This window comes from Pinus tabuliformis, chromosome 2_2, assembly GCF_031772625.1.
Source record: "Pinus tabuliformis cultivar Carrire ecotype Pingquan chromosome 2_2, CPIR1, whole genome shotgun sequence".
NCBI classification, from domain to species: Eukaryota; Viridiplantae; Streptophyta; class Pinopsida; order Pinales; family Pinaceae; genus Pinus; species Pinus tabuliformis.
Genome location: NC_142300.1, coordinates 533,404,629 through 533,417,359, shown reverse-complemented (window position 1 = coordinate 533,417,359; position 12,731 = coordinate 533,404,629). Strand labels below are relative to the sequence as shown.

The window sequence follows — 12,731 nt, the reverse complement described above, 5'->3', positions numbered from 1 at the left end:
ATGGATTTAAACTCTTTAAAATACTGAAAGGCTTGACTCTTTTTACTCAGAAAGTATATCCATGAAAATATAGTGCAATCATCTGTAAATAAGAGAAAGTAATATGCTCCTCCTAATGACCTGGTTTGCATAGGTCCACAGATGTCTGTATGCACCAGTTCTCAAATGTCTCTTTCCTTTCTATTAACATGCAAAGGGAACTCTTCTCTATGCATTTTCCGTAATGCACATCCATCACAATCTAGCTTAACATTATGGAAAACAGGGAGTCCATCGACCATACCTTTTCTCTGAAGTAGGATGAGGTCTTGCAGATTAAGATGGCCGAATCTATGATGCCAGAGATTTTTGACTGTCGATCCAGTTGCCACCATTGCTTGCTGCGGCATATTCTTCACATCTAGTCTGTACAGGCTCCCCACGCGCACTCCTGTTGCAACTGTTTCCATCTGGCTATCCTTAATGACACAGTTAGTCTTAAAGAATTGAACTTGCATATCCTGATCAGTAATCATTATGACAGAGACCAAATTTTTCTTAATTCCTGGAACATACAATACATTTTTAAGGTGTCTAATGTCACTGCTAGGTACTTTTACAGGAATGTCACCATATCCTTTGATCTCATGTCCACTATAATCTCCTAAATAGATTTTCGACCCACATGAAGTTTCTTCAAGAAATTCAAACCAATCCTTCTTACCAGTCATATGTGAGGATGCACCCGAGTCAACATACTATATGTCGTCCTCATCTCCCTTTGAAGCTGAAAGGGCACAATCGACTATAAATAGTCGAAGTTCATGGCTATGATCCTCTTCTTCCTTAACAAAGTAACCCTTATGTTTTCTTTGTTTGTTTCTTCCTTCGTCTGCCTGCCTCTTATAACAATATTTAACCTGATGTCCAGGTTTTCCACAGTAAAAACATTTTTTGGTGTGAAAATTATTAGCAGGCATACCTTTAAATGGTCTCTTCTGAAATGTGTTGGCTCCTTTCTGCTGCTGCTGCTGCGGTTGCTGATGCTGCTTCCCTCTATACTGTCTCCTTTTTGCCATCATAGCAAGGTCATTTCTCTGTGATTTCAAATTTTGTCATCGCTCTTCTTCCTGTATCAGAATCCTTGTCAGCTCTTCAAATGAAGGGGCTTTCTTCCTTGCTGACATCCATGTGATAAACGTCTGGTATTCATCAGTCATTCCGTTCAACGTGATCATGACCAGATTTGAATCAGAAAATTTCTCTCCGATATCTCCTAATCTGTTCTTCAGGTCTTTGACTCTAGCAATGCATCCAGCAGCAGACTCATTCTCCTCCATCTTCAATGCAAACAGCTTGCCTTTGAGTGACAAGACACGGTTTGTATTCTGCGTTTGGTATAGGTTTCTGATCATCGTCCAAATGTTAGTGGCCGATTTACAGTCTCTAATATGTGGGATAACATTGTCCTTAATGGACATCTTCAATATGACCTTTGCTTTTGTCTCCCTTTTATCCCAATCTTGTTTTTGTGTGGCTGATCCTGATCTAAGCTCATTTCCTGTAACGATCGACCACGCATTTTCACTTTCAAGTAAAGTCTGCATCTTGAATTTCCAGTTGGAGAAATTCGATCCATCGAGTTTGCCAGACTCGTGGAGATATGATTCTATACTGTTATTCACATTGGATTGATAAAAAATTTCTGATCCTTTGATGAATAAGTCCATCCAACTGTACACTTTAAGGACACACTAAAAAAAACAAATCACCACATACCAGATCCGAACCTCTGTTTTGCTGAAAAAAATTGTATCTTCAATGAGCCACCACTTGGCAAGTCCAATCTGCTGCCACCAAATAGATCCAGAACTCCAATGCACCACCATCGGGCAAGTCCGATCTGCTGCCACCGAGTAGATCAGGAACTCCAATGCACCACCACCAGGCAAATCCGATCTGCTGCCACTGAGTAGATCAGGAACTCCAATGCGCCACCACCAGGCAAATCCAATCTGCTGCCATCGAGTAGATCAGGAACTCCAATGCACCACCACCAAGAAAATCTGATCTGCTGCCACCGAACAGATCTGAAATTTCAAAGTACCACCACTGGGCAAGGCCAATCTACAAAAAATTGTAGATTTTCCAGATCCTCCATTTTTTCACTTTAATTTTCTTTTCTTTTGTACATCTATTTGCAAAAGGACTGTATTCATGACATACCTTGCATTTGAAGGGAATCTACTTATAGTCCAGCTACTGTATGTGCGTCCATTGGTCCACTTTGATTTTGATAGCTTCTGGGAGTCCTCTCCCTAGATCCACTTCGACACATATTCAGGCGCATGCATGCATATTTTCCTTTGGCTCACATCGATCGATGTACTTCCCCATTGCATTTCCTATGGCTTTAACTGAGTCGTTTCCCCAGCAATGGAGAGGGAGGTGCAACAATCTAACCGAGACAAGTACAGTGCTTGGAACATCCATTTTTGGATCAAAGTCTAGGGTCCATCTGTTCAGATATAGCCCCCTCGTATCCATGAAATACGGACCATTCCTGGAAATCAAGTCTCGATTCTCCTTGGTCTCGAAGTGAAAGGTATAATATCCTCTGCCACAAAACCTAATCGAGATCTTCCCATTTATTGAAGTCAACCAGTTTCTTTCTACCCATTTTTGGATAGTCCTCGGTGATGGTCATAGCCCCATGAACTACCCGACTAATCCTCATTCTGCCAGGGAAAGAGCTGCTTTTTGTGGGAGCGTCGGAGGAAGAGATATCTCTGGCATTTCTTCCATTCTTTTAACAAACTTTGAGACTGCTAGTCTGTTCTTAGCCGGTCCCATTGCCGAAATGAGGGAGGCAAATGCTTTGGCTGTTTATTCTGATTCATGATGGTGGACTAAATGATGATCTTCATTCTTTGGTGGATCCATTTTCTCAAGCCTCAGCAACAGGAGGCCGCTGAGAGTAGCAGCGAATTGCTTGCTGTAGGGAGGTACGCGATCTCTCTAGTCCAGAAGAAGTTGATACTCAGTCGTTGGAGGCCGCTGAGGAGAAGTAGGTCTGTGTCTAATGAAAATGTTTGTTACAATGCGACGTTGGATAGATTTTTGTACCATTCTAACATCATAATATTAAACCTTAATATTAAAATAAATATTATAAACTCTAGCATTATAAAACCCAATATTATAAACCCTAATATTAAACCTAATATTATAAACCCAATATTGTAAACCCTAAAATTATAAACCCTAAAATGCGATATATTTTGTACCATTCAATGTCACAATATTAAACTCTTATATTTTAAAATAAATAGTATAATATCTAAAATTGTAAAACCGAATACTATAAACCCTAATATTAATATATTCAGGGAAAAATTTAAGAACCCCCTAAAATTAGATTTATAATTGATCAGAAAATGATCCTTGATGACTTTTTAATGCTCAAAAATGAAAGTCAAAGATACTCTTGGAAATAGTCTCATTGCATAGATCTCTTCATTCTAAATCTAATGTAATTTGAATGGACCAAAATGGACTCCGGATGAAGGAGTTATTGTAAAAAGAAAATTGCCCAATGTCCTTAGAAAAGAAGGCATTTCTTATTAAATGGGAATTAAAGGAAAATATGTGTTTATTTATTTATGAAATAGAAAGAGGGTTAATTTGTATTTTTTAATACTAATATGTTTTTGTTTTATTCGAGTCTAGTCTTTTTAAAAATAAAATTGGTTATTATAATAAATAACATATATAATAATTTAATATTATTAATAAATAATTTAATATTTGGTTATTATAATAAAAAATATATATAATAACTTATTATTATTAATAAATAATCTCATATTTATATAAATAATTAACGACTAATATAATTCACACATTTTTTTAATTTAGATATTTTTTTTTGGGATTTAACTGCGTTAAATAAGTCATTAACGTATGATCATTTTCATGACAGATAGTCTTAACGGACTAATTTCCCATAATTTTTGAATTGTTCACTTAACACATGCTTTCCATCGTTCAACACACAAATGCTTCTGTCTAATCATGACATCGCCAGTGACCAGAAATGATCGTGGATTGGATGGCACTGTATCAAGAGAGAACAGGATTTTTGAAATTCCACGTTTTGAAACCACTTTTCACACTATACAGACGACCAACTGACCCGTGCATATCCAGCACTTTATAAGGGTGGCATTAAAATATTGCAATTTCACAGTTCGCTAAATAGCGATTCGCAAAGGCTTAGCTATGCTGTACGACAGCAGTAGAAATTACCGGCTCAAGGGAAATATGATGTTAAGCTTCCAGAACGGAAACGTTCTTTATTTAAGTTTGCATGGACAACTGTTGAGACTGGCAGACGACCGGGCAGGGCAGGAATTTCATATCCCAAGTATTAATTTAATTTAATTTGATGGTTGAGATTCTGGGTTCGGATATTTTACAGGATTAATTTTTAATTTTTATGTGGTTGAGATCGACTTTAAAATAAGACTCATCCTTAAGACTGAATCTACAAAGAAGAGAAAAAGACGTACCGTCACGAGAGGCAAATGCACAACTTGCAATTTGCAGTACTGCTTCTGTAGCTCTCGTCTGAGTTTAGTATTATGCTGAAACATGAGTACAATCGTTGAGCTATTGATGATTGGATCATTCGAGAATGACTGAACATGTTACTTTTCTGACCTCTATCAACAGTTACTCAGGTTCTGACATATCCGTACATCCGTTGTAACTTTGAAGACCTGGTTATAGGTATCTCAGCGGTCAACGGTCACCAACAAATGCTATATATCACTTTTCACACGATACGGAGGACGATTAACTCTCTGAATTTCCAGCACTTTATGTGCCCTCGATTGAAATATGGAGTCATGGAATTAAAATAGGGAGTCATAGGAATTATCTGGATGGTTAAAAATGGTTGGAATCTTGGTAAAAGAAATTTAAAATTTTTTGTAGATGCAGTGTTTGAATCATGTTTTTGATGACCGAAATATATTCATCACCATCAAAAACCTCTAAAACACCTAAGATTATGAAATTTAACAGCTTTTATTTGGATTTACAAAAATCCCTACCCAATTTTCAAAACAGAACTAAAATTTCTATACTTTTAAAACCAAAAAAACATAATGGTTACACTACGGCTTAAAATATTCCCCAGTCCTATAGACTTATCTCTGCTGCACGACTCTGCTGGCTAAAGGATCAATCGACAGCACATGCAGTAAAAAAACATTACGATTCTGGTTAAGGAATCAATCAATTAGACACGTTTTCACAATCACCGGAGATTCCAACTTCTTGATTTTAGTCTATTCAAATTGAATACAACACCAGTTAAGGCGGCTAGGTATTAAAAATAATTTGAACTGGGTCAAACTTTTTTTGCTTTCTTAAATGTATTTGGCGTTGAATGAAAATTTTGCAACCTCAAAAGTAGGAGGAGAAAAAAAAATAATTGAAACCTTAAATTTGTTGTTTATGTATTTATCTGTCATGCATAGCTAGAAAATTGTTTAATTATATTTCTATTTCTTGTCACCGTTCCTTAAAGGGCGGGAAATGAAATTTTTGCAACTAAAAGGGACACAGAGAAAGGTTGAAGTATTGGTATATTTTTCTTTTGTTAAATACGGTTGATATATATTTCATAAATATTTTTTCAGTGTTGTAAAGCTAGACTATATGCTATTCTAATTATTTTTTTAATAATTAACTTCAAGCTACTTCCCAATTGTTCTAAAATATTATGTTTAACATTCATAAATTTACACACAACCATTTCAAGCCTGATTCCAAGGTTTTATTAGGGTTCAAAATTTTTCGAGACTGATCGTGCTTGAAAGGACGGGCAGAGCACGCAATGCTTTGATACCAATTGAAAGATTGATCAGAGTATAACGTACATAACTCAAAGACGCAATTTCGGTCACTAAAAAAAACTACTCATAACATTGAAACAATAAATTAGCAAGATAAAAATCAGACTTGAATTGAAAAAGAAGGAGTTGCAGCTCACAGGTGAGTACTGCAGCTGGAGACTGCACTCAAACAAAGATAACTCTCTCCGTACACTCTATATTCATCAAATGAGCAATTACATCATTAAATACATTACTAGAACTTAGGAAGTTGCAACCAAACTCCTAAACTCTAGGAACAAATCCTAAACTAAGGAGATACGTTACAACTTGTGCAACCATTTCTCCATTAATACAAAATAATATAAATTATTTTCAACTCCCCCCCTTAATGGAGAAAGGATTATCCTTAACTCCTAGAATCCCTCTAAACAATTCAAACTTTACACGCCCAAGAGGCTTAGTAAAAATATCAGCCATGTTATCACAAGTTTTACAATATTCAACACATATCTCTTTTGACTATTGTTTCTCTCGAACAAAATGAACCTGAGTATTGATATGCTTGGTATTTTTATGAAAGACTGGATTGTATGCAAGCTTGATGGTACTCTGGTTGTCAGTTTTGATAATAGTTGATTCTTTTTGCTCTTCTCCTGTATCGTTGAGAAGTCTTCTCAACCAAATAGCTTCACATGTGGCTGCACACAATGCTTGGTACTCAGCGTCACATGAAGATAGAGCTACAGTGTGTTGCTTTTTGCTGCTCCATGCTATGACCCCGAATCTAATGCTGAATGCGTAACCTGTGATATATCTTCGATCATCCAAGTTACTTGCCCAATTGGAATCTCAAAAACCTGCTAGAATAACATCAGAAGTGTCAGTGTACAAAATTCCATAATTACTAGTACCACTAAGATACCTCAACACACTTTTTGCTGCGACCTAATGACTTTCGAGTGGTTTTGACATGAACTGGCTCAACACACTAACAAAATATGCCAAATCTGGTCTAATTGTAGTCTGATATATCAAACTGCCAACTAGCTGTCTGTACATGGTAGCATCCACCGCTTTAGTACCGTCGTCACTGCTTAACTTTAAGTTTTACTGTAATGGTGTTGCTGCTGATCTGCACTGCTCCATTCTGAACCTTTCGAGCAAGCTTCTGGCATACTTCCCTTGAGTGAGAAAATTTTGTCCAGAGTCTTTCCGTACCTCCAATCCCAAGCAATAATGAAGGTTTCTGAGATCTTTCATCTCAAACACTTGTGACATTTGCTGTTTGATTTCTTTGATCAGATTGTTAGCATTCCCTGTTATGATCATATCATCTACATACAAAGAAATCAAAATAATTTGCCTCTGTTTATTAAACTTGGTATACAGATTTGGATCATTCAAGCTCCTATGAAAGCCATGCTGAACAAAAAATGAGTCAATTTTCTTATACCATGACCTGGGTGCCTGTTTTAAACCACAAAGTTCCTTTTTCAATTTACACACAAGATGTTCCTGCCCCTTTTTCACAAAACCTTCAGGCTGTACTAAATAAATTTCTTCCTTCAAGTCACCATTCAGAAAAGAAGACTTGACATCTAGCTGGTGTAGCTGCCATTTGTGTTTTGTTGCTAAGGAAATTAGCATTCTAATGGTGTTTAATTTGGCTACAGGAGCAAAGGTGTCATCGAAATCTATTCCCTCTTTCTGTGAGTAACCCTTTGCTACCAGTCTAGCTTTAAGTCTCTCTATACTCCCATCTGTATTTATTTTTGGTTTATACAACCATTTGCATCCTATGGGGGTTTTACCTTCAGGCAATTCAACCAAATCCCAAGTATGGTTTCTGTTTATTGATTCTATTTCCTCATACATTGTAGCCCTCCATGCATCAGATTTATTTGCTTCCTCATCATTTGCAGGTTCTACAATGTTTATAATCTTTGACATTAATGCATAGTCTTTCAATTTAGATGATAATCGAGTCTTCCTACCTAATCTCCTTGGTAAGGGACTTACCTCAATTCTATCTATTTCAGCCTTTTCTGGGCTTGCATCTTCATTGATTACATTGTCTGTTACTTCTTCTTCTTGTTTCTCCTCCTGCTCTTCATCTTCCTCACTGTTTTCTTCCATTAGCAATGGAATGTGCCAGTCACTGTTAGAGTCATTCTTTCCTTCTTCAACCTGTTCATGAAATATGACATCTCTGCTTGCAAAAACCTTGTGAGTCACAGGATTAAATAACTTATATGCCTTGAACTCAGTGCCATATCCAACAAATATACATTTCAGGGCTTTAGGATCTAACTTCTTCCTATCTGCCTTAGGTATATGAGCATAAGCTTTTGACCCAAATATTCTTAAGTGACTTACTGCTGGTTTGAATCCAAACAATGCTTCAAAAGGGGTTTTGAAGCCTAGACATCTAGTAGGACTCCTATTCTTTAAATACACAACAGTCTTAATAGCTTATACCCAAAGACCATTTGATAGACCCTTACCTTGAAGCATGCTCCTTGCGCACTCCACAAGAGTTTTGTTCTTCCTTTCTGCCACTCCATTCTGTTATGGAGTGTGGGGCACTGTAAACTGTTGCACAATCCCATGATGCTTGCAGAAATCCATGAACTCTCTCAACTTGTATTCTCCCCCTTGATTTGAGTGGAGAATTTTTATCCTTTTTCCCGTCTAGTTTTCTACCATGGATTTAAACTCTTTAAAATACTGAAAGGCTTGACTCTTTTTACTCATAAAGTATATCCATGAAAATATAGTGCAATCATCTGTAAATAAGAGAAAGTAATATGCTCCTCCTAATGACCTGGTTTGCATAGGTCCACAGATGTCTGTATGCACCAGTTCTCAAATGTCTCTTTCCTTTCTATTAACATGCAAAGGGAACTCTTCTCTATGCATTTTCCGTAATGCACATCCATCACAATCTAGCTTAACATTATGGAAAACAGGGAGTCCATCGACCATACCTTTTCTCTCAAGTAGGATGAGGTCTTGCAGATTAAGATGGCCGAATCTATGATGCCAGAGATTTTTGACTGTCGATCCAGTTGCCACCATTGCTTGCTGCGGCATATTCTTCACATCTAGTCTGTACAGGCTCCCCACGCGCACTCCTGTTGCAAATGTTTCCATCTGGCTATCCTTAATGACACAGTTAGTCTTAAAGAATTGAACTTGCATATCCTGATCAGTAATCATTATGACAGAGACCAAATTTTTCTTAATTCCTGGAACATACAATACATTTTTAAGGTGTCTAATGTCACTGCTAGGTACTTTTACAGGAATGTCACCATATCCTTTGATCTCATGTCCACTATAATCTCCTAAATAGATTTTCGACCCACATGAAGTTTCTTCAAGAAATTCAAACCAATCCTTCTTACCAGTCATATGTGAGGATGCACCCGAGTCAACATACCATATGTCGTCCTCATCTCCCTTTGAAGCTGAAAGGGCACAATCGACTATAAATAGTCGAAGTTCATGGCTATGATCCTCTTCTTCCTTAACAAAGTAACCCTTATGTTTTCTTTGTTTGTTTCTTCCTTCGTCTGCCTGCCTCTTATAACAATATTTAACCTGATGTCCAGGTTTTCCACAGTAAAAACATTTTTTGGTGTGAAAATTATTAGCAGGCATACCTTTAAATGGTCTCTTCTGAAATGTGTTGGCTCCTTTCTGCTGCTGCTGCTACGGTTGCTGATGCTGCTTCCCTCTATACTGTCTCCTTTTTGCCATCATAGCAAGGTCATTTCTCTGTGATTTCAAATTTTGTCATCGCTCTTCTTCCTGTATCAGAATCCTTGTCAGCTCTTCAAATGAAGGGGCTTTCTCCCTTGCTGACATCCCTGTGATAAACGTCTGGTATTCATCAGTCATTCCGTTCAACGTGATCATGACCAGATTTGAATCAGAAAATTTCTCTCCGATATCTCCTAATCTGTTCTTCAGGTCTTTGACTCTAGCAATGCATCCAGCAGCAGACTCATTCTCCTCCATCTTCAATGCAAACAGCTTGCCTTTGAGTGACAAGACACGGTTTGTATTCTGCGTTTGGTATAGGTTTCTGATCATCGTCCAAATGTTAGTGGTCGATTTACAGTCTCTAATATGTGGGATAACATTGTCCTTAACGGACATCTTCAATATGACCTTTGCTTTTGTCTCCCTTTTATCCCAATCTTGTTTTTGTGTGGCTGATCCTGATCTAAGCTCATTTCCTGTAACGATCGACCACGCATTTTCACTTTCAAGTAAAGTCTGCATCTTGAATTTCCAGTTGGAGAAATTCGATCCATCGAGTTTGCCAGACTCGTGGAGATACGATTCTATACTGTTATTCACATTGGATTGATAAAAAATTCCTGATCCTTTGATGAATAAGTCCATCCAACTATACACTTTAAGGACACACTAAAAAAAACAAATCACCACATACCAGATCCGAACCTCTGTTTTGCTGAAAAAAATTGTATCTTCAATGAGCCACCACTTGGCAAGTCCAATCTGCTGCCACCAAATAGATCCAGAACTCCAATGCACCACCATCGGGCAAGTCCGATCTGCTGCCACCGAGTAGATCAGGAACTCCAATGCACCACCACCAGGCAAATCCGATCTGCTGCCACTGAGTAGATCAGGAACTCCAATGCGCCACCACCAGGCAAATCCAATCTGCTGCCATCGAGTAGATCAGGAACTCCAATGCACCACCACCAAGAAAATCTGATCTGCTGCCACCGAACAGATCTGAAATTTCAAAGTACCACCACTGGGCAAGGCCAATCTACAAAAAATTGTAGATTTTCCAGATCCTCCATTTTTTCACTTTAATTTTCTTTTCTTTTGTACATCTATTTGCAAAAGGACTGTATTCATGGCATACCTGGCATTTGAAGGGAATCTACTTATAGTCTAGCTACTGTATGTGCGTCCATTGGTCCACTTTGATTTTGATAGCTTCTGGGAGTCCTCTCCCTAGATCCACTTCGACACATATTCAGGCGCATGCATGCATATTCTCCTTTGGCTCACATCGATCGATGTACTTCCCCATTGCATTTCCTATGACTTTAACTGAGTCGTTTCCCCAGCAATGGAGAGGGAGGTGCAACAATCTAACCGAGACAAGTACAGTGCTTGGGACATCCATTTTTGGATCAAAGTCTAGGGTCCATCTGTTCAGATATAGCCCCCTCGTATCCATGAAATACGGACCATTCCTGGAAATCAAGTCTCGATTCTCCTTGGTCTCGAAGTGAAAGGTATAATATCCTCTGCCACAAAACCTAATCGAGATCTTCCCATTTATTGAAGTCAACCAGTTTCTTTCTACCCATTTTTGGATAGTCCTCGGTGATGGTCATAGCCCCATGAACTACCCGACTAATCCTCGTTCTGCCAGGGAAAGAGCTGCTTTTTGTGGGAGCGTCGGAGGAAGAGATATCTCTGGCATTTCTTCCATTCTTTTAACAAACTTTGAGACTGCTAGTCTGTTCTTAGCCGGTCCCATTGCCGAAATGAGGGAGGCAAATGCTTTGGCTGTTTATTCTGATTCATGATGGTGGACTAAATGATGATCTTCATTCTTTGGTGGATCCATTTTCTCAAGCCTTAGCAACAGGAGGCCGCTGAGAGTAGCAGCGAATTTCTTGCTGTAGGGAGGTACGCGATCTCTCTAGTCCAGAAGAAGTTGATACTCAGTCGTTGGAGGCCGCTGAGGAGAAGCAGGTCTGTGTCTAATGAAAATGTTTGTTACAATGCGACGTTGGATAGATTTTTGTACCATTCTAACATCATAATATTAAACCTTAATATTAAAATAAATATTATAAACTCTAGCATTATAAAACCCAATATTATAAACCCTAATATTAAACCTAATATTATAAACCCAATATTGTAAACCCTAAAATTATAAACCCTAAAATGCGATATATTTTGTACCATTCAATGTCACAATATTAAACTCTTATATTTTAAAATAAATAGTATAATATCTAAAATTGTAAAACCGAATACTATAAACCCTAATATTAATATATTCATGGAAAAATTTAAGAACCCCCTAAAATTAGATTTATAATTGATCAGAAAATGATCCTTGATGACTTTTTAATGCTAAAAAATGAAAGTCAAAGATACTCTTGGAAATAGTCTCATTGCATAGATCTCTTCATTCTAAATCTAATGTAATTTGAATGGACCAAAATGGACTCCGGATGAAGGAGTTATTGTAAAAAGAAAACTGCCCAATGTCCTTAGAAAAGAAGGCATTTCTTATTAAATGGGAATTAAAGGAAAATATGTGTTCCTTAAGGAAATATCACATCAGAAAGGTTCCAAAGGGAGGACTTAAACTAAAGGTTGAAGACGCCCTGATTTGTGATCTCTAACATATCGCATTGAAGGAAGGCCTTCATGTGATATTAGAACCTGGGCGAGCCAATTTGCGATTGTGATAAAGCGGGATCGGCGATTGGCGATTGACGATGTATATCACATTGGAGCTAGCTATGGGATGTTCTTCAGACCCTTGGCCATTGGGCAATGCGATTGTGAAATGCCGATGCGGTCAGTGATAGGCAATCGGATTGCAACAAATAAAAAGGGTCAATGCACATGCAACTTGATGATTAAAGTGATGGGCCAGTATGAGATAAGCGATAGATTGGAGATCGGCGATCAGAGGAGAAATGCAGCAGGACATGTGACTTGCGATATGTGCAGACCCGAAAGGATTATAGATGCGGCTGAATTTCATTTTAGTTTCGGCTTTAGGCTCATGGTTGGGTTTCCGTGAAGTTTTCCTGTGTATTTCAT

General features: G+C 37.8%; 1 protein-coding gene across 1 annotated transcript; it reads right to left on the bottom strand.

The window, feature by feature from the left end:
• Window positions 1–1,094: 1,094 nt before the first annotated feature.
• Window positions 1,095–1,586, bottom strand: LOC149193708 (uncharacterized). Its single transcript, XM_089407407.1, has one exon. It carries the CDS (start codon window positions 1,584–1,586, stop codon window positions 1,095–1,097), a length of 492 nt encoding a protein of 163 aa, XP_089263533.1.
• Window positions 1,587–12,731: the final 11,145 nt, after the last annotated feature.